This window comes from Lacerta agilis, chromosome 4 (genome assembly GCF_009819535.1).
Source record: "Lacerta agilis isolate rLacAgi1 chromosome 4, rLacAgi1.pri, whole genome shotgun sequence".
In the NCBI taxonomy this organism is placed as follows: domain Eukaryota; kingdom Metazoa; phylum Chordata; class Lepidosauria; order Squamata; family Lacertidae; genus Lacerta; species Lacerta agilis.
In genome coordinates, this window is record NC_046315.1 from 48,132,635 (window position 1) to 48,160,063 (window position 27,429).

At 40.1% G+C, this 27,429-nt stretch overlaps 1 protein-coding gene across 4 annotated transcripts in view; it reads right to left on the reverse strand.

The window, feature by feature from the left end:
- The window catches only part of APP (amyloid beta precursor protein), a 139,780-nt gene that overhangs the window by 39,036 nt on the left and 73,315 nt on the right, over positions 1-27,429 (reverse strand). For 2 of the 4 annotated variants that reach the window (XM_033146881.1, XM_033146880.1), the window contains exons 4-8: positions 24,865-24,977; positions 22,658-22,851; positions 17,666-17,868; positions 9,140-9,307; positions 53-186 (exon numbers count right to left, since the gene is read on the reverse strand). In XM_033146881.1, the coding sequence (XP_033002772.1) occupies positions 53-186; positions 9,140-9,307; positions 17,666-17,868; positions 22,658-22,851; positions 24,865-24,977 (812 nt within the window). The remainder of the gene's footprint in view (positions 1-52; positions 187-9,139; positions 9,308-17,665; positions 17,869-22,657; positions 22,852-24,864; positions 24,978-27,429) is intronic. The other 2 variants (XM_033146883.1, XM_033146882.1) reach the window with 1 other exon arrangement.

Below are 27,429 nucleotides of genomic sequence, written 5' to 3' on the forward strand. Positions count from 1 at the left end.
GACACCAAACTCCAATAGGAAGATCAGTTTATAACACCAACTTGCAGCTCACCTGAGACATTCTTTCACGGTGCTTGGCTTCAAGCCTCTCTTTTGCTTTTTGGAAATGGGAATGCTCATTCTCATCACCAGGTGTCTCCAAGTACTTGTCAACAGCATCAGGAGTGCTGGCAGCTGTGGTGGGAACTATGGATGGGGATTTACAAAAGGAATAAAGAGGCAAAAGGTTCACTTTAAAAGTGAAATATAGAAGCATCTGTACATTTCCAATATGCAGCAACTATTTAAAGCAACTAGCTACTAGAGGAATATAAAAAGAGGATGGTTCATAAAGAGAAGATTTTGCTTCATGGCAGTGGGGGAAAAACCCCACACAGATAAAAGATTTTGCCCACATTAGGAATTAAGAAAGCATGCAAAGATTCAAGTTATTCCAGTTAAATGCAAAATATATAAACAATCAGATTAAAAATAAGTACAGTACTGTGGTTTGAAAACAAACATGTGCCCCAACACACATGCACATATTTCAAAAACATCTCCAGAGGCAATTTAACCCTCAAGCCACAACACCTAAAGTCCAGAGGGAGCATATTACAACTCTGTTGCACAAAACCCTTTTCTTATACATAACGTCCAACAACACATTTGCATTATCTGACTGTTCTATACACCTAACCATTTTTATCATCATGTTAGAACTGCTAAGATATACTTGGGTTCTATGTTTTCTATTGTACTGGGAGACAGAAATGGTGTACTAACAACGATTTGATATACTGTATGCAGATCCACAAATTTCTAACTTCCAGAAAAAGGCCACACACTTCTGTTTCTCATTATACAACTAACATTAACAATTCCTAATGGTCAAATGTCAAATTTCACTGCTAATAATTTGGGGTTTGACCAAACTTGCTTTTAGTTTTAAGTGGAATTAGGAACAGCCAAAGCTGCCTTATATGTTTTTCTAGGTCACTGTTGTCTAACCTGACTTCCAGAGGCTACCTATGTTCTCAGGAAAGGTCTTTAACTCTCCCTGCTACCTAACCCTTTCAACTGGAGTACTAAACCTGAGAGTTTCTGCAGTTTCCTGACTACCACCACATTACAATAATTTCTTAAAATACAAATAAAAAGATCAAAAGCCTATTTAAACAAGAAATTGTAATGTGTACACATGCAGATAAGCACTCAAAGTGTCTTCCCTGGAATTTTATTTCCCTATATTATTGTTTATCCAAAACTCAATTGTAAAGTATATTTTAAGCCCTTTTGCAGCATTCTGAATTTTCAAGAACTGCTGGAGGAGTAAACTTCCCAAATGTAAGAAATGAACATGAAATGCATTCAACAATCAATCAAAAAATGCATTTCCAAACTGAAAGATGCTACATATTTCACATTTCAGTGTTTCTGCAGAAGCTGTTAGATAGTTGTATGTGGCACAACCCATATATGACAATTTTAGAGAACCTCTGAAGGCATAGTACATACACAAATTAGGAAAGTGTACATTCCTGTGAGCATGCATATTTGAGTACAGCTTCACAGTTTTAGTTTCGACAACAACCAGTACCAAAGATTTAAGGTACAACTACTTGTGCGATGGCTCTTTTTTTAAAGAAAGACTCAAAATTACCTGCAGAAAGTGCCACCCAAATTACCTATCAACAATAGTCAGAAAAGTTTACAGCAACATCTCTCTACTGTCACTATTATAGCTAGGATGAAGACGCAGGTGTTGTATTCCTGCAACTGTTGACAGAAAGGTTACGAGTTCCCTGTTAGACAAACAGCTAGTCTCAGCATAGAGTCTATGTTAGGAATGGTACCAAAACTAATTGAACAAGTGGGACTGCACAAGCTGTAGCTGTGTCCAGCAATGGCAAATTTCTGTATGTCGCACAAAGCAAATTGATTCGAGGCATGTCCAATTTGTACTGCTAATATTTTCCCACAAGGCAAAAGAACCTGTTTCTGAACTGATTTCTGAGAGATAAATGCATAGCCCTGGCTCACCCCACTGGGGAATGCAGATGGCTTCTTCAAAAGAAAGCTATCACATTTTGCTGACATCCAGACTACAGTACTTTGCACCCGGGAAAATGTTAAGTCCCTTTGACAAAAAAAGAAGAAGAAGAAGGAAAAAAAGAAGTTGCACAGCAATCTTAGGCACTCAGTGGTTAGTGCTTGTGAAACTCATGATGCAATGCTTTCAATTTGGCAATCGTGTCATTTTCTGACTTTTAAATTTCAAACTTTTTTAATGAATAGAAGCTGGCTGCTCCAATACCATCCCTGAAAATAAGAGCACACTGCAAGTACAGCTACACGGGGGGGGGGGGGGGGGGAGGTAGAGGCAGTTGACCCCAGGACACTACTGTATGGTAGCAAGATGGAAGGACTGCTGCAGCAACTGCTGTTCACTTTAGGCAACATATTGCATAGCTGTGTCAGAGAACAACGTAGCCCTGGCAAGGAGAGAATAAGAGACAAATGAGATGTGTCAGCAGCAGATCAGATTGCTTAACTTTTATGCTTCCCCATTCACATTTGAGCAGGGGAATACAGGGTCAGAGGAAGAGGAGGAGGAGGAGGAGGAGGAGGAGGAGGAGGAGGAGGAGGAGGAGGAACTTGCTTCCAAGTGGTCTGCTCTCCTACTCCCACAAATGTCTTTCTTCCGTATGAGCTCACTTCCAGCACCAAAGACTGTCTGAAGAGAAATGTCCCAGTGCCTATATGTGGGGCTGGAGGGTTGGATGGAAGGCAGTTTAGCACAGGGATGGGAAGCAGGTGACCCTCCATATGTTATTTGACTACAACTCCCATCATCCCTGACTGACAGGTGGAGCTAATACCAGTTGGAGCACCAACACCACCCTACACCACTGTCTCAGAATGAACATATATTTCACATCACCAACAACTGGTTCGCATAGCTATCCTTTACAAGGTGAATCTGGTTTGATACCCAATAAATTTATTCTGTCCTTCAGATTAGGGATTAGGAATCTGTGGCCCTCTAGATGTTGATGGATTACAACTTTCATTTTCCCTGACCACTGAATGAAGTTGATGGGAGCCCAAAGCACATGGAAGTTCATGGGTTCTCCACTCCCAATTTAGTGTCCCTAAAATTATCAGCTAAAGGCAAACTGAAAATTGGATTGGACAATGTGTGCCCTGAGGCATGCACACCCCACACCCCTAACATTTCACAGAGCACAGGATGTGCACATCTGCATTATGCCCTTCAGAAGTAGGGCTAGATGAACGAGCTCACCTAGAATCAAACCAACAGAGCAGCTGAACTGCAAGATCAGGGAAGCCCTGAAGTTCAGCAGCCTCACACAATAGCATTTCTTTCAAAGCTCTCTTTCCTTGCCTGTTTTCTTACCTTACATGCTAGCATTAATTCTGCATCCTACTTAGCACCAAGATGCTAAGGAAGCTCTAATTTGGGACATGTGCTAGAGTTTTAATACAGATAAAGGTAAAGGGACCCCTGATCATTAGGTCCAGTCGTGGACGACTCTGGGGTTGCGGCGCTCATCTTGCTTTACTGGCTGTGGGAGCCGGCGTATAGCTTCCGGGTCATATGGCCAGCATGACTAAGCAGCTTCTGGCGAACCAGAGCAGCACACGGAAATGTCGTTTACCTTCCCGCCGGAGCGGTACCTATTTATCTACTTGCACTTCGTGCTTTTGAACTGCTAGGTTGGCAGGAGCTGGGACCAAGCAACAGGAGCTCACCCCGTCAAGGGGATTCGAACCGCCAACCTTCTGTTCGGCAAGCCCTAGGCTCTGTGGTTTAAGATAGAGTGCCACCTCTATCTTAATACAGATAGAGCACGTTAAATACATAACGTCTTCTTATTGCGTGACATTGATTGTAGTGGGGGGGCTACATTATGTAAATTTTAAGAGGTTACTTCAACATCAATTCTGTGAATACATTACAAATACAACACAATACATTATCGCTGTAAAAATGAGCATGTTTATGCCCTATGTAAAAGCCAAAAGAAGCCAAACAAACAAATGTATTTTACTTTTGTCCACCTTTTTAAAACTGGATTAAATTGCTAGTTTAACCTCAGACTAGCTCATATGTCTGTCTCGCTTTTTGACTTTACCACACTTTCCATTTTAAAGGTGACGGAACAGTATTTTAATGCAGGTAAGTCCAGCGTGATTTTATTTCAGCCGCTCCATGGCACCTAGCTAGTTGTAAATTGGCTTGACTGAGTACTTTTTGTCACCTGCATCTGGGGATCAATATCAACTCACACACCATGGGGCAATTTCAAACTGACATGCACTTGAATCATTGCAGCAAAAGGATTTACTACTGTGTGGATTAATTACAGCTCCTCGTTCTGCCACTGCCAGGGCACTAGTCCACTGCAGAAACGTGCAGACTAGAATTAAATGCTGTAGTATGAGGCTTAACCTTCAAGCCTCTCAATGAAAGATATTTTAGCACAACTAAATGCTAGTTTAACTACTAGTTGAAGGGTCCACTTTCAACAGATAAACAATACTCAAAGTGCTCTATGATTGTATTTGTCAAAATAACACTGATATATAATCATTACTGTTTGCTTGTTACAATCTTTTCCTGGGAAACAAAGGTAGGGACGGTATATTTCAAAGACAATCCTGTGATCTTTAACTCTGAACCTAAGTTTTCAAAATTCAAGCCTCTTATTCTTTTCTTTCCTGTTCTCTTAAAACTATGTGTATGAACCAAAACAGCTAACTTATTATAATTATTATTATTATCGCTGAAACTTCATAAAATAAAATGTTTAAAGCTTTTAGCCTTTGTAGCACTTCTGGGTAAGAAGAACACACTCATAAGCACACTGTTGGAGAAGGTAATGACTCTTTGAAACAATGCATCTGCAATTTCAAAAGAAACTGTTATACAAACCTAATATTTCCAACCAAGAATACTGCCTAGACTATTCCACTATCAGCTATAAAATGGTTAATGCCAACAAATTTTAAGATATTGCTAAACCACTCAACTCACTAATGAGACTGGCAAAATCCCCAAAAAATTGTGTTTCATTTTTTGGCAGCTTGAGGAAAACATCCGAGCACTAGAGATAAGGAAGATTTTCTTTTAAATAGTTTTTGATTTCTCTGGAACTGGATGGTGCCAATAAAGCAACAAAAACTGGCTTGGTTGGATTCTCAGAGGAACAAAACTAAAGCAGAATGCAAACCTGGTTTTGCTGAAAAATAACTGCAAAGAGAGAATCAGGTAAAGTTGTCTGTGAAATCACCAGCCAGGTTACACCTTGATTTGGCCAAGAAGCAGTGCCAGTTCTTCACTCCATCAGTACATAAGAGGTGATGTGTTCAATGCTCTTATGTTGATTGCCAGTTCTTACAGACAGCAGGTGCATTTGGGACATTGTTAGAATAAAGGGAATGAGCTGCAGTTCCATGCTGCTCTCCTCCTTCAAAAGTTTTTAATTCAGTTTTTGATTAACCAACATTCAGCATAATATCCAAAACAGTGGTTTAACTTAACTATGGTTTCTTGAAGCAAGCCATCTTCATAACAATTGTTTAAAGTGGTCTTGTTTTAAACAAAGTCAAGAAGAACTACTGTTTGTTGGGTTTGGACAAAATTAACTAGAGTTCATAAAAAATTGGAAGTGAAGGTTTCTGAACTCCTGCTTGTGGACATGCTGGAGAAGAGGGTGTGAGCTGTGATGTGCAAATGCAATTCTACAAGGGCAGCACTGAGATGGAGGAGGAGGAAGCTGGTAAGCAGGGCCAAGAGAGAAAGCAGAAAGATGGGGAGGGGGGCTGGCTGAAGTTGGTGGGGCAGTGCCCCATTTACTCTGATGGACCCGCCTCCAGGGGAGAGGCCCTAATCTGATATATTCTGCCCACTTGAGAGTGAAATGAAATTTAACAATTAAAAATGGCAGCTGTGCCATAAATCATTGTTCCACGATACAAATACGTGGGCTAGGATCCATCAGAATAAATCCTGTGAGACTAAATGGTGTGTGTGTAGATTTGCTTTTTTAAAACAGCAGCTATTCCAGACCGCACAGCAACCCAGGCAATTCATAAACATTGGGATTACAGGTTTTAAAGGCAAACATTTAAGTGTGTGCAAGCCCCATTATTGGCATCCAGCCATGTTCTAGGTTAACCCAACCCCTTTCATAATTGCAACGTTATTAACACATACAAAAAACAACAATGTGTTACCCATACAATTAATCACACTTAAAGACTGCACAGCATGCATTTCTTTTTAAGATATCTTTAATTATGCTGTGCTTTAACAGTTGTGGGGGGAAATCCACCCTGAAATATATTGTTGAGATTTCCTCAACTCTAAATTCTACTGGAGCGGGTGGGGAAGAAACTAAAGGTTAAGTGGATTCTATGCATGCATGCAAGGTAATATTTAAAGTAAGTTCACACCCAGGTCTGACGTTATCCCATTTGTTTGCTAAAATAAACCTTGCTTAGCATTTCTAATGCCTGATGGCTAGCTAATTTCAACAAGACTAGAGAGAGAAATAACAGTATAAAATTATGAAAAAGGTTATATTGCTTGTGTACATCCTACTTTTCTTTATATAAACTAAATGCAAAAAGGTAATAAAATAAATATTGCATAGTAAATACAATCCAAATGACTAGAATCAATTTCATACAATAAAACCAAGGGGGGAGGGGAAGATATTCCTCATGAAAATTGGGATACAAAACTTTTATCTACATTAAAAGATCAGCAAAATAAAAAGGTCCTAGCCACTCACCAGAAACTTAAAAGACAGGATGTCCATCAAAAATTCCAAGGAAGTTCTACATCTACAACATGGGTGCTACATTAGAAAAGGTGCTGTCTTATACCCCAACCAATTATGCTTCTGAAAGTGGTGAGATGCACTGTGGGGTCTCTAGTGTTGAGCACAGTAGGTCAAGATTGCATGAGGGGTGGTTTTCCTTCAAACATCATTTCACTCTGATATGAAGTTTATGATGTATGATGGTGTGTTCTTGTTTAAATGGTTACTATCTCACTCGGTAACATTTGAAACACTATGCTGAATAAGCATCTGAGGTGAGAAACTACCTGAAATTGTATTGGTTTCTAGGCCTTCTTCTTCCCAAGGGAGAAGGAAGTACGTTGAGCTGAAAAGGAAGCAACTCAAAGTTCTTTCATTAGTCCAGTGTCTTGGAAACCAAGAATTCAGTCTGCCATACATCGGCTCCAGTAAATGGACCTTTGAGATTCAGGGCAAATTCACATTTGCAAAAACATTAATTGGTGCAGCCGGTCTTGAATGTTACCAGTTCATACTGCAGATTGGATGACTGATGCATGTTTGAATTATCTCTCTAGTTTCTGCTCAGATTTGACCCAACAGTGCAACTATAACTCATTTTCTTAATGAAAACTGGTTTGGTTGAATTTAATTTGATGTGCTTCAAGATTTGGAGTCTCTTCAGAGAGTTTACCTGAGGGGGCAACTTATCAGGCTTTCCTTTGTCACGGAAGGCATGAAGTAGTGTGACATGTTTTAGTATAAAAGTGAGAAGCCTTAACCTTTAAAGTTATCTCAGATGAAAATGAGGTGAAATATCCCTTGCTAGATAGAAGACAAGCGAGAAAGAGAAGCAGCCTATATTTCATGTTCTGAAGAAAAGGCTGGAATTATATCATATGTTTATGAAATTCTATTTGCTCTCTCTCTTCAGGTCCCCTCGCCCATGGGAATTCTATGAGACAGAGCTGAGACAACAGGACGGTTACTTCATAGTTATTATATACCTTATTTGGTTCAGACCACAGTTCAGTTTTTCGGCTTTTAAAACTATAAAAACTATCAATTTTTAATCAATCCTCCTACAATACTATATGATGTCTGCTGTGTAGCTACGTCAAACATATTTCTCAAATATACATTTTAGTTTGTTTAAATCTTGTACAAATTTGCTGTTGGTTTTTTTTTTTTTTTTTTGCTTTTGTCTCATACAAATATTTTTAAAAATATATCCCAGGACCTTTGGTTTACATCTTTGGACAGATCTTTGCCAGCCTTAATGGTCAATATTTAAACAATTTGAAACCTCTGCTAGAAATTGGGGTGGGGGAAGGATGGTGTCAATAGAAGATTGTGTTGAAAAATGGGACGTACAACGTTCCAAAAAATAAAGCAGTCCAGATGATCTGAAAATTAGTCCAACAAAGCACACTATAGCAAATGAATCCTTGATGTTTTTTTACAAACCAAAGACTTACCATAGTTTAGGGTTTGTGCAACATACTAAACTATGGGTAATCAAAAGAAGTAGTGGAAATTTTCAATCTCTTCCTTGTGACCGTTTTGAAAGAGAGGTGGGGGAGAATTCCATGAACCAGAGGCTTGTTCCCATCACAATAAACACTTTATTGTGATGTTCAAACACAAATGTTCAATTGTTTGCTAGCTACCCAATGTATGAAATAACAAAAACAAAGTGCACACATGTGTGAAACAGACTCTTTCCTTATCACCACCGGGGGGTGGGGGGTGGGGATCTGTTTTATAAAAGGAAAAGGAAAGATATAAGCAAACTAAGTAACTTTTTCCATTGGAACAATTTTGTTGTTGTTGTTGTTTATAATGTGAATATATGCATCCTGGCATTTTTATGCATGTCTAGCGTTTTCCCAAAAGAGGACAGCAAACAAAATAAAACCAAAGGCAGCTTTACAGGCTTGTGGGCTGTTTCTGTTTTAATTGTGCATTGTACGTGCATGAGAACGAAGGCACACAAGAGCAAATGTATTTCTACAGCAAGTCCTACAGCAGAGACTCTCATTCCAAGTGCCTCATCTCCCTGCTTCCATTACCTTGTGCCTATAACAAGTCACAGATGGGAAAACAAAAGTCGCCAACTGTCAAGCTTGAATAGAAAGAGAGGGACACACGTACTAATGGCCAAACACACTCTACAAGACGTGAGCAATCAAGAGAAGCTGACAGAGAGATGTACGGTTAGTGGTGGTACAGGCCCACTCCCAGGGGAATTAAGCAGCAGAGCCAAAGTGGCACGAGATAGAAAAGAGAGAGATAGAGACTGCCACAGGCTGGAGAGGTCCACTTACTGACGCTGCCACAGACTGCCATGCAGTATTCCTCAGTGTCAAAGTTGTTTCGGTTTCCACCGCATCCGCCGTAAAAGAATGGTGCACATTTTCCTTCAGTCACATCAAAGTACCAGCGGGAGATCATTGAGCGGCAAGGACCAGTCTCAGCTTGTTCAGAGCACACCTCTAATTATAGGAGATGTGGAGGAACTATATTTAGCGTTTTCAATGCTCTTCTACATACCTTCATTTGTAGTTATATACATAGCCCTAGGAGACCAGGAATTGCCCTAGGAAGAGGTTAATCTACTAGGTGTCTTTCTACATGTTTGTTACATCATTCAAAAACCAACTGCTTTTAGTCCCACCATTTAAATTGGATTCAAGCCATTCAAGCTATCGGTTCTTGTCTCAGCGGAGCGCTGAAAGCCTATCAGGGAGGACCTGAACTGTACACTATTTACTTTGGAAATGCTCATGCATTGCCACATTATAAAATCACCCCTCAGAAGACAAAATTGAAGTACAGTGAAAGCTATTTCTCCCTATGCCGAAAGGACTGATACACCTATGAAGGCAGGACAGCTGAAGTTCCTCCCAATATACAGTAGTCCCATTCTCAATAACGACCCTTAAAACAAGAGGTATCCAATTTTGTATGCTTCTGTGTATGACAGGAGGCCATGTCCTAATGGAACACATCACACATCTACAAGCTTAAATAGATTTTGTTATTTAGGTTAGCTACTGTATCTGCCTCTGAACTAAAAATGTAAAAAATAAAAATAAAAATCTATATGCTCATCTTAGAATCCCATTATGCATCAGTGTACATATCTGTAGCCCTTTACCAATAATGTTCCAAACAGGAAATATATATACATATATATACAGATACACATTCTCCTTTGTAAATCTGCAGAACATTAAATGGCTGAACATAAAATGGCAGTTCTTCGGTTGTCTTTCCTTTCCCCTTTCCTCATGGAAGCAGAGTTTGCCATCATCTTTATCCTCAACATTTTTAGGAGCATAATTTTGTTATTATTCCATCCTATCACTGCATGTTTCTAGGTAATAACCAATCTGCTAGCCAGTATGTCTTTCAAATCACTTAAACTGTAAATAAGCCAAATTTCCCTTCCCACTTACAAATTGTTGCTGGGACTTTCAATGCAATTTGCACCTAGGATATTTATCTTACCCCATACAAAATGCATTTGGTCTTACAATTTTTCAAAATTACAAAAATTACTCTATAAGCAAAGTCATTCCACATTCCTCCAGTACTCTGAAGATTATCTTGGCTAGTCTGCTCACATCAGCTGGGACCATGGTGAAGGGCTACTGTGCCTGGAAAGATTGTATGTGGTCAGGTTCACATGTAACAATAAGCAAATAACCTTGGCCTAAGGTTAAACCCAATTACTGCTTCCCTAGCTGAGTAGGCAAACAATTTAGGAAGGGGATAGCTTAAGAGTTGCATCCAAATCCAGGAGGGTGGCTTGTTTTCCCTTAAACCATGGTCTACTGTTGGCTTAGAAAGCTTGGCTTGTTAAGGCAGAATAAACACAATCCCAGGTTCAGGCACAACACTAATCTATCCCCTTCCTAATGGTTGGTTTATTAATGGTTGGTTTATCAAGTCAAGGTTCTTGGATCACTGCTACAAATACTAGGAAAATACAGAACACTTGTGTTCATCTCATATAAAAGCAGTAATGTTATGCCACCTTTTTCTGGTGCTGCCCAGTTGGCACAGGACCATAATGGGGCCTTCTCTGTGACCATTTCACACTTCTGGAATGTCCTCCTTAGTGAACTGCATCTGTCTCCCTCATTATTAACTTTCAGGAAGAATTAAAAAACATTCCTGTTCACCCAAGTGTTTTATGACTGTTCCTAACAACCCTGAGATTATTAGCTGTGAGGGTATGTGAGTATCTTGCATGTTTTTAGATATTCTTAGTATTTGTAGATGTTTTAGTTTTTAATTTCTGTGGTGGTGGTGGTGGTGGTTTTTACTTTTTTGATTATTGCTGCCATGGACTCCCTTGAAAGAAAGGTGGAAAAGACACAGTCAAGAAATAAAATTAATATTGACATATTCAGCCCTAAATGGTATGTGGCACCTCTGGCACCTTAGGGTATATTGGGTATTTGATAGACTGCATTTTGCAGAGCAACTGTGTCTACATCCAGGGGCGTCTTGCCCATAGAGGCAAGTGGCGCGGGGCGCCAAGTTCTGGAGGGCGCCAGGGAAGAGGTGGAGGCTGGATGCGGCGCCTCCTGACATCAGCTCGCTGCCCTCGCCCACCTCCGCCATCCCGCATGAAAGCAGCGCCGCGCCCGGAGCCTCCACCTGCCATGGCCACCGCAGCACGGGCGCCAGGAAAGAGGCAGAGGCTGGGAGTGGCGCCTCCTGGCATCAGCTCACCGCCCTCACCCACCTCGCTGAAGCAGCGCCGCGCCCGGAGCCTCCGCCTCTTCCCACCAGAGCTGCCCTCCAGCCACTACCCGCCTCCTCCAGCCCCGTAAAGCTGCTGGCAGCACTGTAGAAAGGTCGCCAACTCAGGGAAAGGGGGGGCGGGGCGCCGGAGGGATCTTTGCACCACGGCCCTGTCTACATCTGGTCATAAGAACCATCACACTGCTCTGATGTTTTATTTACTGATATTTTACTGAAATGTTTTATTGATAGATTTCTGTTTAAAGCGATGTATTCCTTTGTTTGTTTGGTTAGAACACTGTATCTATATATTTTTCTTTTACATTTTTGTTATGTGTAAACTGCTTAGGGATTTTGCAAATGAATCAGCATAGGAATATTATGAATACCTTAATTGGAAAATCCAATTGGCTTTGTGTTTTGTATGTCTAACTGTACAACACAAGAGGACAAAAAAATGTAGATGTCTTGGCAGAACCACACAACAGTTTTGAAAATATATAAGCCTAAGTCTCTTAAGTTGGCAAGCTAGTACCTGACTGTGCAGGAATTTTATATGGTGTATAGTATAGACAGTTACCTGAGAGTAAGTTGGTTTCAACTCAGCAGGCGTTACCTTTAAGCAATAATGCATAAGACTGTACTGTGTATAATTTAGAGCACAATCCTATACATGTCTACTCTGATGTAAGCCTCACTAAGCTCAATGGGATTTCCTCTAGGTAAGTGGATATAGAATTTCAGACATATTTCCTGAACAGAACTTCCAAGTTTAATTTCACCAAGAAGAAAATTAGTTTTTTTCTAAAAAATACACTTAGAATCAGAAGCCAAATACTAATTTTAATACCCAAAGACAAAAGCTAATTACACAAGAGGCATTTTCGAATTTATCTGGAGACAGCTGTGAAGCTGGCACACATTTTTAAGAATAAAGCTTAAGCATTAGCTACACCATGGCAATATTCTCCCAGCAGGCAACTACAGGAAGGAAAATTAAATTATTCGTTTCGACTCCAGTCCAAGAGAACAATTATTTCTACGATGGTAAATACCTTAAAACTGTAATCTGTACCCACAAATAATTAAAATTAAATTTCGCCTCCAAATGTTTATTTTTAATTCAGTGAAAAAGAATAATTAGGACATGAATTTAGCAGTTAATATAGTGCACCTGGAATATATAGGGCAACATCCAATTAAGTCATACTTTCAATCAATCTGTTTGTATGACTCACGTTGGCTATCACCCATGGCCTTCTAGTTAGCATATTATACTTTAAGAACTCCTGTTTGATTTTCCTGAAATATTCATTTCAAATCAAGGGATCAAATAGCTCCAGGTAGCAAACGTTTTGCATGGGGATTGTGCTCCCAGTCCCTGTCAGCATTGTTGGTGTGCGGCCTGTCCAGTGGGGGAGCTTCATGCTCTGACACCGGGGTGGTGGAGAGCAGGTGGGGGTGGGGTTGTCGCACGTCCTGGGGGTATGGCACGCGTCCTGGGGGTGTGGCGCGCCACCCACAAGGGCGTGGCGACCAGCGTGGGCGGGCAGCCGTGATGGCACCCCTCTGCCAGTGGTTCTGCCCTCTTCTGGGTCCAAAAGGACCCGCATATCCACAAACATGTGTCGACTAGGTGTGCCTAAAATGGGTACCGCCTGCACTGCACAAAGGGCACTACTTCAAAGGTTTTTTATTTTACCTAAATCGGCAGACTTACATAATTTGACGGCCAGGAGCATTACATTCATAAATTGCTCTCTTGTTAATGGATTGTATACACCCTGTTTTTTTAAATGCGTGGATCCAGTTCTGCCCACATCAAACTTTCAGATGGTATGTGAAATCTCTCCCTCAAATTTGATGGAAATACCAGTGTCTTTATGTAAGCCACTTGGGATATGGACCAATTGTTGTTGCTACTCTGCAAAAGTGCCCTGTAAACTCATGGCATTATATAAATCAAGCAACAGAAATGACCTTCCAAGACAAACTGGATAGAACTGCTAACAGCAATCCCATTTACTCTGACAATATCCATTTCCTAATGTTCCTGACAGACATAAAAGGAGAAAAGAATGGTAGTAAAAAAAGGAGAGTGTCTAGAACTATATTTACAGTAGTGGGAATAAAGAATAATTCAAAAATATCAAAATACCATATATAAGCACCAACAGGTGAATTATAAATGACAGATCTACAGGACTAGCGGCATTAAACAAGGATAGCCCAGTAAATACAAATACATGACTCAGACCTTTGTGAAGTCTCCTGCTGCAAAATGGTTGCTTACAGGCTGTTGTGTTTACAAGACATCTGGATGTCCTGTAGCTTCCTTTCAGTATCTGATTGTCTCCCTTTAGGTGAACATTAAGCTTAAAACAGCATATATATATATATATATATATATATATATATATATATATATATGAGAAAGGAAGCATCTCAGTAACAACTATCACGAAAGAACAAGAGAACTCAGGAAATGGCTGCACTGAGACTGCTCAGCTTCAGCCAGACCTTATAAAATGGCATTCACTTTTTTCTCTCATCAATATTCCTAATACCAAAGTGACATGACATCTAACAAAGTAGCTGTGACACACAGCAGAGCTTTTATAATGGCTGGTGATTAAAGTGTGATCAGAACACAGGTAGGCAAAGGTACAATAAATAGCCCTAGAATCAGTATGAAAGATGGTCATTCAGTATTAAAAAATGTTTAATCTTCTGAGGACACTTCCTGTCATTTTTCTTCCTTGCAAACCTATCTGTGAACGCATGGGGAAAAGAGATCGTCTCTGGAAATGTCATGCCAATATGACTTAGATCTGTGGCGAGAACACTGTTTCTCAGCATGCACCTCTGCTTCCTTGCTTATCATTTCTCTAGGTCAGGGGTCAGCAACCTTTTTCAGCCGTGCGTCCCTCAGACCATGTGGTGGGCTGGACTATATATATTTTTTGGGGGGAGGAATGAATAAATTCCTATGCCCCACAAATAACCCAGAGATGCATTTAAAATAAAAGGACACATTCTACTCATGTAAAAACACGCTGATTCCCAGACCATCCGTGGGCCGGATTGAGAAGGCGATTGGGCCGCATCCGGCCCACGGGCCTTAGGTTGCCTACCCCTGCTCTAGGTCTTCTTGCCTTGTCACTTCCAGGTCCTTCAAAAGGCTTCAGAGGGTGTGACAAGGGCTGTGGGCAATTGTGTTATCTGCCATAGGAAAGAAATTAGCAACCTGCAGCTCACAAGTAATAGCACCTGTGCAGATTGACTGCTAGCTAAACATACAGACCCAAAAGAAATCCAATGCATTAGCAGCAGAGACTCAGTCCTCCCGATGCTATTGTTGTTGTTGTTGTTCAGTCGTTCAGTCGTGTCCGACTCTTCGTGACCCCATGGACCAGAGTACGCCAGGCACGCCTATCCTTCACTGCCTCTCGCAGTTTGGGCAAACTCATGTTAGTAGCTTCAAGAACACTGTCCAACCATCTCATCCTCTGTCGTCCCCTTCTCCTTGTGCCCTCCATATTTCCCAACATCAGGGTCTTTTCTAGGGATTCTTCTCTTCTCATGAGGTGGCTAAAGTACTATATGCTATTGAGAGCCTCTAAAAACAGATATACGCTTGTCTCATGACAATGCTTATAGAAATGAAGAGTTGTACTACTAGTCTCCCAGGAAAACATTCTTACGTGAAGCAATTCTCTCCTCCTCCACCACCATCCCTGTTTCACTGAAGCAGAACAGCTGTTAAGAACACACCTTTCATATAATATGTTTGCCAACGGGCAAGAAATAACAGGCTGCCACCTGTCATTCTCCAGGCAGGATTTAAACTGCAATGTTCCTGAAAATGGAAGCATTTTGTGTGTGTTCCATTCTAGCAAGAAGAAGTTTGGCTCCTGCTTATTAAATATGAAGAGAAATTACAGTGAAGAAAAATATACTGGCTACAATCTTTCCCTGCGTGAGTGCAGAGTTACAGCATGTGGAGGGATCTCCATTTGAGCAACGCCTTTGTTTCCCCTCCTCTCTTGGTGCTCCCATATGGAGAAAAGGAGGCGGCCTGTGAGCACTTTCCTTCTTCAATATCCAGCCTACCTTCTCCACACTGTCAAGGAAGACAAGCTCAGACCCAGATTATTTGACTCAGCAAAGGAAGAGAGGCTGTATGGGAGATACATACAATTGTGTTTTCTACTGAAGTCTCTCTAAAACAACTTTTTGATGGGAATGAGGGAAAACACTTGCTCTGTTTTTGCACCCAAGGTGCTGAAGGTCCTTTTTGCAGGAGATCTGCATCTGTCCTAATGGAATATATTTTTGTTTATGTCAAGCCTGATCACTGGCCAAATATAGTTTTTGCTGCATTTGGAGTTTAAAAGTAGGATAAAAATATATATCCACCAACAAAGCAAATGAGGAGTTCCACTGAATGTTCTGCTGTCCACCGGATAGTTCAATACACATAGAAGTAATAAAAGAGGTCTGAATAAGTAATACCTATTTGATCGTTTTTCCACATTTCAACTAAAATGCAATTAGGATCTCCTCTATTCAAAGCATACTTGCTGTAAGTTACTTTCCCATCACTGCTTTATTTAATTGGCCTAGTGCAGAGGTAATGTTGCTAAGCTCAAAACTTTGGCTAAGTGACTGGGAATGGACCAGACTCAGAAATGTCTTCCTCCATTCCCCGGAACGAATCTATTGCCTCCTTCCTTTCTCAGCACTAGTCGTGATTTATCAGCACACCTGCATCAATGCTAACTTCAGTTAATGCTAAGCAGGAACAAGATCTGAATCTTGATTGACAACACTATGGAACCTGGTAATTTATTTGTCATGCCAATTTGTATCTCTGCTCTTCTCCAATTACGTACTCAAGGCAGTTAATAACAATGCAATACAATGTAATAATGCACAACATAGCAAAACATCTATAGGAGACATATTGAAAAGCAACTAAAACACTTGAGTTCTTAGGTAGCACCAACCATGGTTACCCATTGATACAGGTGCAAAGAGAAATCATGGTTAAAGCCAAGAAGGAAAAGGAAGGAGGGGGGAGTCTGTATGCTGCCTTGAGCTCTCTCTCTGGTGTGCTTTCGCCCTCAAGATGTTGCTAAAACACAACTCCCATCTTTCTCAGCAAGCATGGCCAAAGACCAGGGTTGGTGGAAGCTGTAGTTCAGCAACATCTGAAGGATCGGGGGGGGGGGAGGTCCCCACACCTGAGCTACTTGAAGGAATGGAAAGAGATAAATGTGACTAATAAAATAATAATAATAATAATAATAATAATAATAATAGCACTGAAAGCTCTCATTTCTACATATGTGTTCCTTCCTCTCTCATAAATACTTAAATAGTATCCAGAACACAGAATAGGTCATTCTGTTATGGAAAATATCCATGCTTCTTCAACTTTCTAAGCATCCTATTTCTGAAGTGTAAATCCCCAAAGATTTTTTTTTTACAATTAAGTGCTATACAAATTCTGCTAACAAAATAAACATTGCGGCCATTCTTCTATCCTATACTTGTTTCTCACTATATCCTGTAAATCTAAATTTGTATCATCATCTACTGGCTTCTAAATGATGACAGCTTAAGAATATAAAAGGCAATTTACAGCTAAGGCAGTGGGGGGTGTCATTAAACCACCAGTCTATTTTTGTTACCCCCCAAGAACATTTTTCATTCTTAATATAAGCTGATGACCCAGCAAGCCAACCCCCTCTTGACATGCATCCTTTCCCATCTCATACCTTACTAAAACTGTTCACCACATGGTTGACACTATTTTAAATTAAAAGTTCACATCTATTTTAAATCACTTTTTATCCATGCACACAGAGATGACAATAATCAAAGCATGATTTAGCTTGTTACCAGGAGTCTGAGGAGAGCAAAAGGGGGGGGGGGAGTATCACACGAATTTGGCAAATCACAATGGAAAAGCATGATTGGTATAGCAACTTGGAATATTTTGCTGTTTGGAACATTTTTTGCAGTAATGGGCATATGCACACTGTGAAGATCAGTTCCTTAGACCTCATGCTCTGTAAGTAACAGCTTACCTCGAACAACCTCTTCTACAGACTCTGTAGTTGTGGTAGTGGTGGTGGCGATACTGGTTGTTCGTTCAGTGGCTTCCTGAAACTGATCATCTACCTCTTCTTCAGCTTCATCCCCATCTTCATCGTCGTCGTCAGCATTTTCATCCTCCACATCTGTAATGTCCTCTTCCTCTGTCAGCTGTTCTTCTGCTATCTTGTCATAACTGAAAGCAGCAATGGAATCTGTTAAACTCACAGTATGTTTTTTAAAGCAATTAATTCACAGCTTTATGCAGATACAGCCTTTATTAAACTGATCACTGAGAAAAGAAAAGAACTTTTCTTCACTAAGAACTAGGGTGACTTAATGTGTAATAACAGCCGTGCTAGACTACGTGACCTCCCATTGCATGGATGACTCTATGACCTCTGCTTAAGGTTTGGAAATCACTGCTTCGTGTTTGGGGAGGCTGAACATTTGGAAAACATCTGGCCAGGTCAGAAAGTTCATTGCGCTACACACAATGAAAGTTACATAAAATGGTATTCACAAAAGTGAATTTGTTTCTAACTAATTAAATGAGCCAGGCAAATGCTTTGCAGTTGGGGTTCTGTTAAATTGTTCTCATGTAAAAATCCTGCTCATGCCATACAACCAACATGTGTTTGTTGTACTCATGTCTTTTACAGGCAATTTCAGCATAGGAAGGTATGTAAACAGAATGGAGGAACAATGGAAACTGACTTACACAGAGATAGACCACTGGGTGCATCGAGCTGTGTATTGTCTACTTTAACTGGCAGCAGTTCTCCAGGAATTCAGATAGGAGCTTTTCCCAGCCCTACCTGCAGACACCAAGGATGAAGCCTGGAACCTCTGCACACAAGGCAGGCGCTCTATCATTGAGCTAAATTGGGACAAGGAGGACAGTGCTACATCAGGAATGGGGCACCTACAACCTTCAGGAGGCTATTGGGCTCCAACTTACATCAGGCCTAGACAGCATGACAGAGATAGTGAGATAACATCTGGAGAGTCATAGGTTCTTTATACTTGCATATCCAACTGCAAAGTATGTTTGGGCCAAAAAATGAACTAAACATAACTGTAAGTATGCTGGCTTTGTTGGCAAGTAGAATCATGATTCCAGGTGGAAAATAACTTGGGGGGGGGGATCACACTTGCTTTGTCATACATCTGAACGTGACGAGCTGGACAAAGCTGTACTGTATTTTGAACTTCACCATTGTCACTAAGTAGCGGGACGCATATTAAGTGCCCAGACCCACCCACAAAAGGGCCAGGTTTTGCAACCCACAAAGCAGTAGAAATAGATAACACAGAAGGCAGACATCAGTACCATAAATAATAAGCCAGTAGTTATGGAAGAGAGAGCGGGGTGGGAATTATATGATCTCATATAAGGCCATAATGGAGAAAAAAATAATTCAGAATTAAGAAGGAAGCTGACCATTGGTCTATCTGCCTCACTATTATTTACCCTGGCTGGCAACAATAGGGCTAGAACAGGCACCCTGCTCTTAAGGAAAGAGCGCTGACTTGCCAGGAAGCCAGAATGTTTGCATTTTTAACATACAAAATCCAGTTAAGCTATAAATATTATTTACATTGAAACAGAAGATGGACTTTTAGATACAACAGCTCAATAATTTTTTTAAAAAATGGGGTCTGAAGAGAAGACACCTGGACAAATATACAGGAATCATTACCAGGTTTTCCAAGATTCCTAATGCCCATCATCCCAGGACTCAGATCTTTAGGCTAATTGGTTTACCCAAGCCATTAAGTGCATCTCTAAGTCCACTGATGTGTCTGTGTTATCTGTCAGCTTATGTCCATCTGGAATAATAACACATTATCTTCTTGTTTACTCAGTTAACATTTGTGCATTTAGAAAAACTGGAGAGGACTACTCCAAATATAGCATCTTTGCGTGTTTCCTTTTAAAAGCAGCTTATTCAGATATACTCTGAAATGCGCAATGGCACAGGACATAATCCATTAGAGGTAAATCTATTGGTCTTTAAATGGCGCGGCAGTGAGCATTCATATGGGAGAATACTAACCTAAACTTACATGGTGGCACCTCTTCTCTTAAAGTAAACTAAATCTGTGCATCCTTCTTCTATGAGATTTCTCAGCTATTGCAACAGCTACTTCCTGTACATACGTACACCAGTACAGTTTCAACTCAGGAATGCCCTGTGGGGTTTTTTTTTTGGGCGGAGGGAGGATTCACACTGGCTGGTAGCTTTCATCGGTGTTCTTCATGCTTTCAGCAGGTACAGTGAGATCTCTGTGGTGGCAAAGTCCCTCTACTGGCGGAGTCAACTCCAAACCCCCTCCACCAAGGCAGATTGAGGGTTTCAATTGCTCTGTTAAGTGCTTCATCTGGAGATAAATTCCTTCGGCAGATATTCCTAAGTATTCACTCTCCAGCAGATAATAATCACAGCTTGGATTAGAGTCGCAGGCAACCGCATCTAGTTTACAGTAAACTGGCTCAACCTGCTGCTGCTAGTAATTAGTTTTCCAAAGCCTATTAAACGTATTAAATGATGCACGGGGCAAATGCTCTCCTCATTATTGAGGGGAAATAGGAAGGAATCTCAAGTATCAGCAATGTAATGACAATGGACCCTATCCAGCTTGACCCTATCCAGCTTGACTATCCAGTGTTGTTTTTGGGATGAGTATTTTTGCTTCAGAGAAGTCTTCCCTCACAATCACCTCAGGAATGATTAGTAAACTGGAGACTGTGGGGGTTGCACACACTGGAAGAAAAGTCTGAGCAGACCAGAAGCAACTTATGGGCCTCATTTGCTAGCCTGCAATAAAACCGTCCCCACTTCTCATACCACACAAACTTCTAAGCAACTGATATATGCAAAATCAATGCCAATCTTTTTAGGGTTCCAAATGGCACAGCAAGCAGCAACGAGAAGTGAGCAGAGCTGGCCATGCTTGCTCCCACTCTTGCTGAAGGATCCAGTAACTTGCATTTTTTTCTGTTTTCCTGGCACTGAATTTGAAAGCCAAAGGGGGGGGGAGGGGAATAAATATAGCAGCAGGAAGCTACGTAAAATGAATTATATGGTCTATTAAATTACCAAGAGGGGTCTATAAATGGATTAGGCCAGTTTTCAAAATCATCAGATGACTTAATTCACTCATCTGAGCTTGAACTTTTCTCCTGAGATTGGGGTGGGAAGGAGTTCCTGTTCGTCTCTACAAACACACCGCGAGGAATTTATGACTGAGGAATTTATAATTCCAGAATTGAAACCTTCCCCAATCATTCTGATAACTCTTTCCAGAACTTTCCCCAGTCTGCAAATAAAATTTTCTAGCGGGAGTGTGAAGGGCATGAGGTAAACACTATCTTCAAGCCATCAGAGCTAAACACTGTTAAATATAACATCTAACATCTAACACCAGACAGAACATAAAACTCAGATCTCTTAAAATATCTTGATATGACTGAGGGCTGCAGTGCAAATATAAAGTCCACACTTGAGCAAAAGTCTATTTTTCAACCTCTGAGATGATGAAGCAGACACAAATCAAGGTAACGTTCTTATGAACATTCCACAAGAGCATTCCTGTTAGCATCTTTAATAAATAAACTACCATCACAACATCCCTTGTGCTATGTCACACTGAAAGAGCCATATAATATAGCCAAGCAACTCCTCTGTAACAGCATGTTCAGAAGAATATAGCACAGCACAGGGAATCAAAGCCCTTTACCATTCCTCAGTTCAAGCCCAACTTCTGTTTCCTAGAAGCAAACCCTGAAACAATTTCTCCAAATGTGCAGATCAAACACAAACAAAATGTCAAATTTAAGAGCTTAAGCACATTTGTCTGGCTAATGACAATTCACTGTATTGAAGCTAAAAGCCAACCCGAATGAATTGTGGTTTACGATTCCATTATGAACACAGGCTAGAATCTGTGGTTTTTTTTTAAAAAAAAACCAAAAACTGTCAGCTTAACAAAAAATAAATCCTAAAGCAATATGTTCCTTCAAAGTTCTTTTTTCTAAGTTAGCTGTCAGAATGAGAAAGCTTTTTGCATGTCTAGTAATTGGAATATATTTTAAATCAGACAGCAAAAAGTGATAGGTTTTTTTGTAAACCGCTTTCAGGTTTGTTGTTTTTTTACAATCAAGCAGTGTATAAATTTTATGAAATAAATAGAAATAAATAAGATGCAATGACTCTCTAAGAAACAGATAGATGTTTTCAGCTATTGAGCTGGAAGTAGTAGGGTTGTATCTAAAATCAATTACCCCTTCTCCAAACTTCTGATCATTTAGCATGAGGCAGGGAACAACATAGAACTACTGGTAAGTCACTTCAAACATTACACCAGCAACATGAATAAACTGTCTGTGTCCTCCGCACTGATACAGTTCAAAATTTGCTTAAAGACAAGAATTCTATGCCTTGCCAATTCCACTGAACAATCTAAGACATTAGTAGGCAAACTAAGGCCTGGGGACCAGATCCAACCCAATCGCCTTCTCAATCCAGCCCGCGGACAGTCCAGGAATCAGCGTGTTTTTACACGAGTAGAATGTGTGCTTTTATTTAAAATGTATCTCCAGGTTATTTGTGGGGCCTGCCTGGTGTTTTTACATGAGCAGAATGTGTGCTTTTATTTAAAATGCATCTCTGGGTTATTTGTGGGGCATAGGAATTCGTTCATATTTTTTTTCCAACATATAGTCCGACCTCCCACAAGGTCTGAGGACCAGCAGACCAGCCCCCTGCTGAAAAAGTTTGCTGACCCCTCATCTAAGACTTACTTCAAAGTAAACATGCTGTGGACTGAGCTGCATGTTTGTAATTCAAAGAAGATCACAATCTTTCAGTCAAAGACTTTCAGCAAAGGATTCGTCTGCTGAAGTTTCTCGCAAACCTTTTCTTCAAAAGAACACCTTGGCTTAATAAACTGCCTAATGATGGCAGGAGTAGCAGCCTTACCTGCCATCTGCATAATCTGCATCAGCGCCTCCCCACCAAACATCAGAGTCATCTTCTTCAGCGTCAGCTGAATCTATGTTGTCACTTTCGTCTGCTACTGGGCAGCAAACAAACTCCACACCCCGGAACTTGTCAATTCCACAGGGTAACAGCATACCGTAGTCATGCAGATTCATGCCCTTTTCGCTACAGGACTAAAAACAAAATGGGGTGGGGGGAGGAGATAGAATATATGGTTACATGAGAAAGATGCTATTTAAAATATTTATAACAACAAACAACAACAACAATTTATTATTTGTACCCCGCCCATCTGGCTGAGCTTCCCCAGCTACTCTGGGCGGCTCCCAAACAAATGTTAAAACAATACAGTGTTAGATATTAAAAACGTCCCTAAACAGGGCTGCCTTCAGATGTCTCTTAAAAATAGGATAGCTGCTTATTTCCTTGACATCTGATGGAAGGGTGTTCCACAGGGCGGGCGCCACTACCGAAAAGGCCCACAAAGTGTACATGAATACTAATATATAAAGGTTTTATCAAGGCGATACCCCCATGTTAAAGGATTACAGATAAACCACACAGAATATAATATACTTTCCATTTGTATCTTCTAAGCAAGTAGATGGTGCATTGCAGATATAATTTTGAAGTCAAGAGCACTTGGAAGTCAACCTGACACAGCACTTTCCAAAATATACGGATGTGCCTTCAGACATTCACAGAAAAAGAAAGCAACCACTTGTGAAAGGAATTAAAAATGGGACAAGTGGCCTTAAGATGTTTAAAAGTTTCCTTTCCGTGATTTTAAATCTGCAGTATTTCTCACTGACAGAATTAGATAAGAACTACAAACAGCAAATATACACAAATCAGGTGGGGTATTCAAATTTGGACCATCGCTGAAAATCACCATTGTAATCTCACTTGTGGAATCAAGGACAGTGGGTTTGTTTGTTTGCTAAAAAAAATAAAAAATAAAGATGTTTGGTCCATTAAAAGTGGACTTTTTAGTTTAAGACAGTAGACTACACAGTTCACTTTCCCAGATGTTGAAACCAAACAAGCATAGAAGAACAGCAGTTCTCAATGCTTTTAAAATAGAAAAGGAATCCATGGTGCCTGTTCAGACCTCAGATTACACAATTACATTTTGTATTTATTCTTCTTCTGCCACCTCATTTTCCACCTGTCCACCTGAATTAATTTGTTTGAAGAGAACCACTTGGAGGTCCTTGATGGCCAGGTAGGTTAAAACATGTTCCTCCATAAGTAGAAGAAGGAGAAGAAGAAGAGTTTGGATTTGATATCCCACTTTTCACTACCCGAAGGAGTCTCAAAGCGGCTAACATTCTCCTTTCCCTTCCTCCCCCACAACAAACACTCTGTGAGGTGAGTGGGGCTGAGAGACTTCAGAGAAGTGTGACTAGCCCAAGGTCACCCAGAAGCTGCATGTGGAGGAGTGTAGACATGAACCCGGTTCACCAGATTACGAGTCTACCGCTCCTAACCACTACACCACACTGGCTCTCGGTTGATTGTATTCCTGTTCTTTTCATGCCTGATTTATGATCAATGTCTTTCTTGAACAGAAACTTTTCTGGCTTATGTAGACTACAGCTGGACAACACTGAGAAGATGCAAGAACCTTGAATATTGTAAATCATATTGTTAGAATGATGTAGCCAATGCTAATCAAAGGGCATAACTGATATTTTGGTTTCTCAAGGATCTTGTACCTTCTGCAATTTGTTTGCAACTCACAGTAGTTTCAAGAGCTCTCAGTAGGCTGTCTGTTATATCCTTCAAGGTGCCATTACTCTCAAGAATGGACTGAAGGTCATCAGTAATAATTTACTGCTGCAGCACCTTTAGAGTGAACCTGAACACAGGAACCACAGAAATTCATTATGTTTTGTTTGTCTGCTATAAGTTGTTCCCAGAGTATTTTGCTGGCCTTTGCAATTTGTTTGGCAACTGTTCTAAGCTGGTAGCACCGAATTGTGTTTTTTTTTGTGTAAGATTTTCCAAGTGTTTGTCAAAGCCACTAAAATCTGACATGGAGTTCAGCTGTGCCCACAGGCTTACAAAACAATAGATAGGAATATAACCACACGTTCCCCTTTTCCCCATAATACCTTATTGCACTTATTTTTAACCATAAGAGAAACGTAAAAGAAGCTTCAAGGTACTGATTATAAACATACCTCCTTAGCTACTGTGTGCCAGTGCAGGTGAGTTTCACATATATCCATCCTTTCCTGGTGAAGGAACTTGCACTTATCTGGCACCAGAAGAGCATCACTCACGAATTCTCCAACTGAAAGAAAAATTACGTGACATCTTCATTTTATTATCACCTTGAATGGATGCTTTTCAGAGCAACAGCTTACAAGCAGACATCTTACAAACTGATACTGGAAAGAAAATGTTCCCTGTGGGGCAACTCACACCTTAATTAACAGTTAGATTTTTTTAAAAAAATAAAAATCCTCACTTAATTAAGTAGATTTCAATATGTGATATTATTGCATAGTGCCTGTGCTTTAAATACACAAATCTAATGGCATGTTATCTCTTTTGCTCCTGTGGTGTCAATACTTACAAGCATCACTTCTGAAACATTCCCAACTCGCTTATCTTTGTGCCCAAAGGGTAAGAAATTTGATTGTTCTAAAATGAAAACTGGTACTTTCAAGTTATCAAATTTGGTTCTTTTGACCTTGTGTGACCAGAACACAGTGGAATACACAGCCCTAATAGATGGCGGATCCAATATCCCTACTTTAAGAATAGCTGGCTGAAGCCATCCCTTTCACTATACATTAAAAATGATGAAAATACAATCTGATTAATACAGGAGTCAAAATGATAGGAAAACTCATATTGTCTAATGCCAAGTCAGATGTTCATTTCTTTATAAGATTTCTCGCCTGCCCGCCATCAAAAGGACCCAGAACAAGTTAGAACAATAAAATGCACAATTATAAAAATAAATCCATTATAAAAACACGTAAAAACATTTCAAATGGAACTAAGCAATATAAATTTAGCAAAATGGATGAATTCTAAAAACCCAAATGCCTTAAACTGTCAAAGGATACAGGTTTGCCTATAATTGGTTTTATGCAAGAGCAGTCAATTCTAAGCACCTTTTAGTTCTTTTCTTGTCATGAAAAAAGGCTTGCAGGAGCACTTTCAAACAAACATTCGGATGGACCAAAACAAATTGCTTCTGTGAGCCAAAGGTGCTACAATGGATAGAATAAGTTCTGATCATGAAAGGGGAGGGGTTACTCTTGTGAGCAGAACCCTCTTTCCATCACCAGGAACACTGGAACACATATCATGGACCCTAACAGGAGACTGATACGATTTAGCTCTCATCAGTATGTTTCTTCACAAACCATTTATTGTCTACTGCGCAACAAAAAACACTTCAGTGCAAAAGTATGGCTCCCTGCTCCAGAGTGTGGTAAGAGCGATGCCCACTCTTGAGCACTGCGCTTTTAAATGGCCAAAAGAGATCCACATGCATAACTATAACAATGTAGGAACGCCAATATATCACCTGGGAAGAAATGTTTACTTTGCTTTGCGGTTCTTGAGATTATTCATTGATAAGCAGTATGATTTATTATCCGACAACTGTTGTCATTCTCTGGTAAGTTTGGCGCTCGTGGCACATCTTAATTATCCAAGTGATAAATGGTGAAGAAACAGGCTTATAGAAAGTTTACATGAAGATGAAGAAAAAACACTATCTACACATGCATTTGAGGCTAGACAGTAAGAAGATGACATAAATGTAACGCACAGCTCCTTATGCAGCATTTCGTACACCTGTTATTCATGTTGTGTAGGATACCACATTCTGATTTCAGCTATATTCATTTCCACCTGGTCACACTGGCTTCATTTGGATGCAATATTAACCTACCATTTAGAATTATGTGAACCCCTGAGATTTTCCTCCTCTCTAGCATGGTCACAATATATATATATATATCTTCCATTATTAACTAACAATAGTTTAACATTATGTCCGAACTTGAACAAACTATGGCTAGTCTTAGCTAAAGTTTACAGAAACAAGCCAATTCCAAGCCATTGTGCCATTGAGATCAACCAGTGTTTAGGGTTCAAGTGACACACTAACTGTGATTAATTGAAAATGGTGGTGAGAATCAGTTCACTGCGTCCATCCTTAATGGATACTTTCAAAAAACTGTCCTTCGACTTTTGTACATTTCAGAGGATGAGATTAAAAGCATCCACTTCCTGTTTAAATTAACCACTATTTGTTTTTTATGAAATTTGTTTTAAACCTTTTGGGTTTGGTCCTGACTTATACCAAGACATCATAGTTTAAACAAACCAGTGCTTGGCCTGTCTGCAGTTGTTGGCATTGCATTTTTATATTCTTAGTCCCAATTCTGATTGCTTAAACATCTGCATCACAGTTAACTTCTCCTTTAACTCACCTGGAGCATAAGATACAGCAAGTTAGTATCTGATCTCCCAGACTCCTGATTTTGCATGCCGATGTGCCACATGGGTGGCAGACTAAAATAGTTTCATTTTTCATTTGTATCTAGCCAGCCTTGTGCAATTTTTACATGCAGCTTTCTATTCTGCCTGAATAAAAGTTGTGTTTAACCCCCCCCCCCCAATAGTATTTTTGCAGCTGTACCGCAGCATCACCTGATTCTGTGGGGCATTTTATTATTTTATTATCATCAGTGTATTTCAGGTTGTGTTTGGATTGGAGT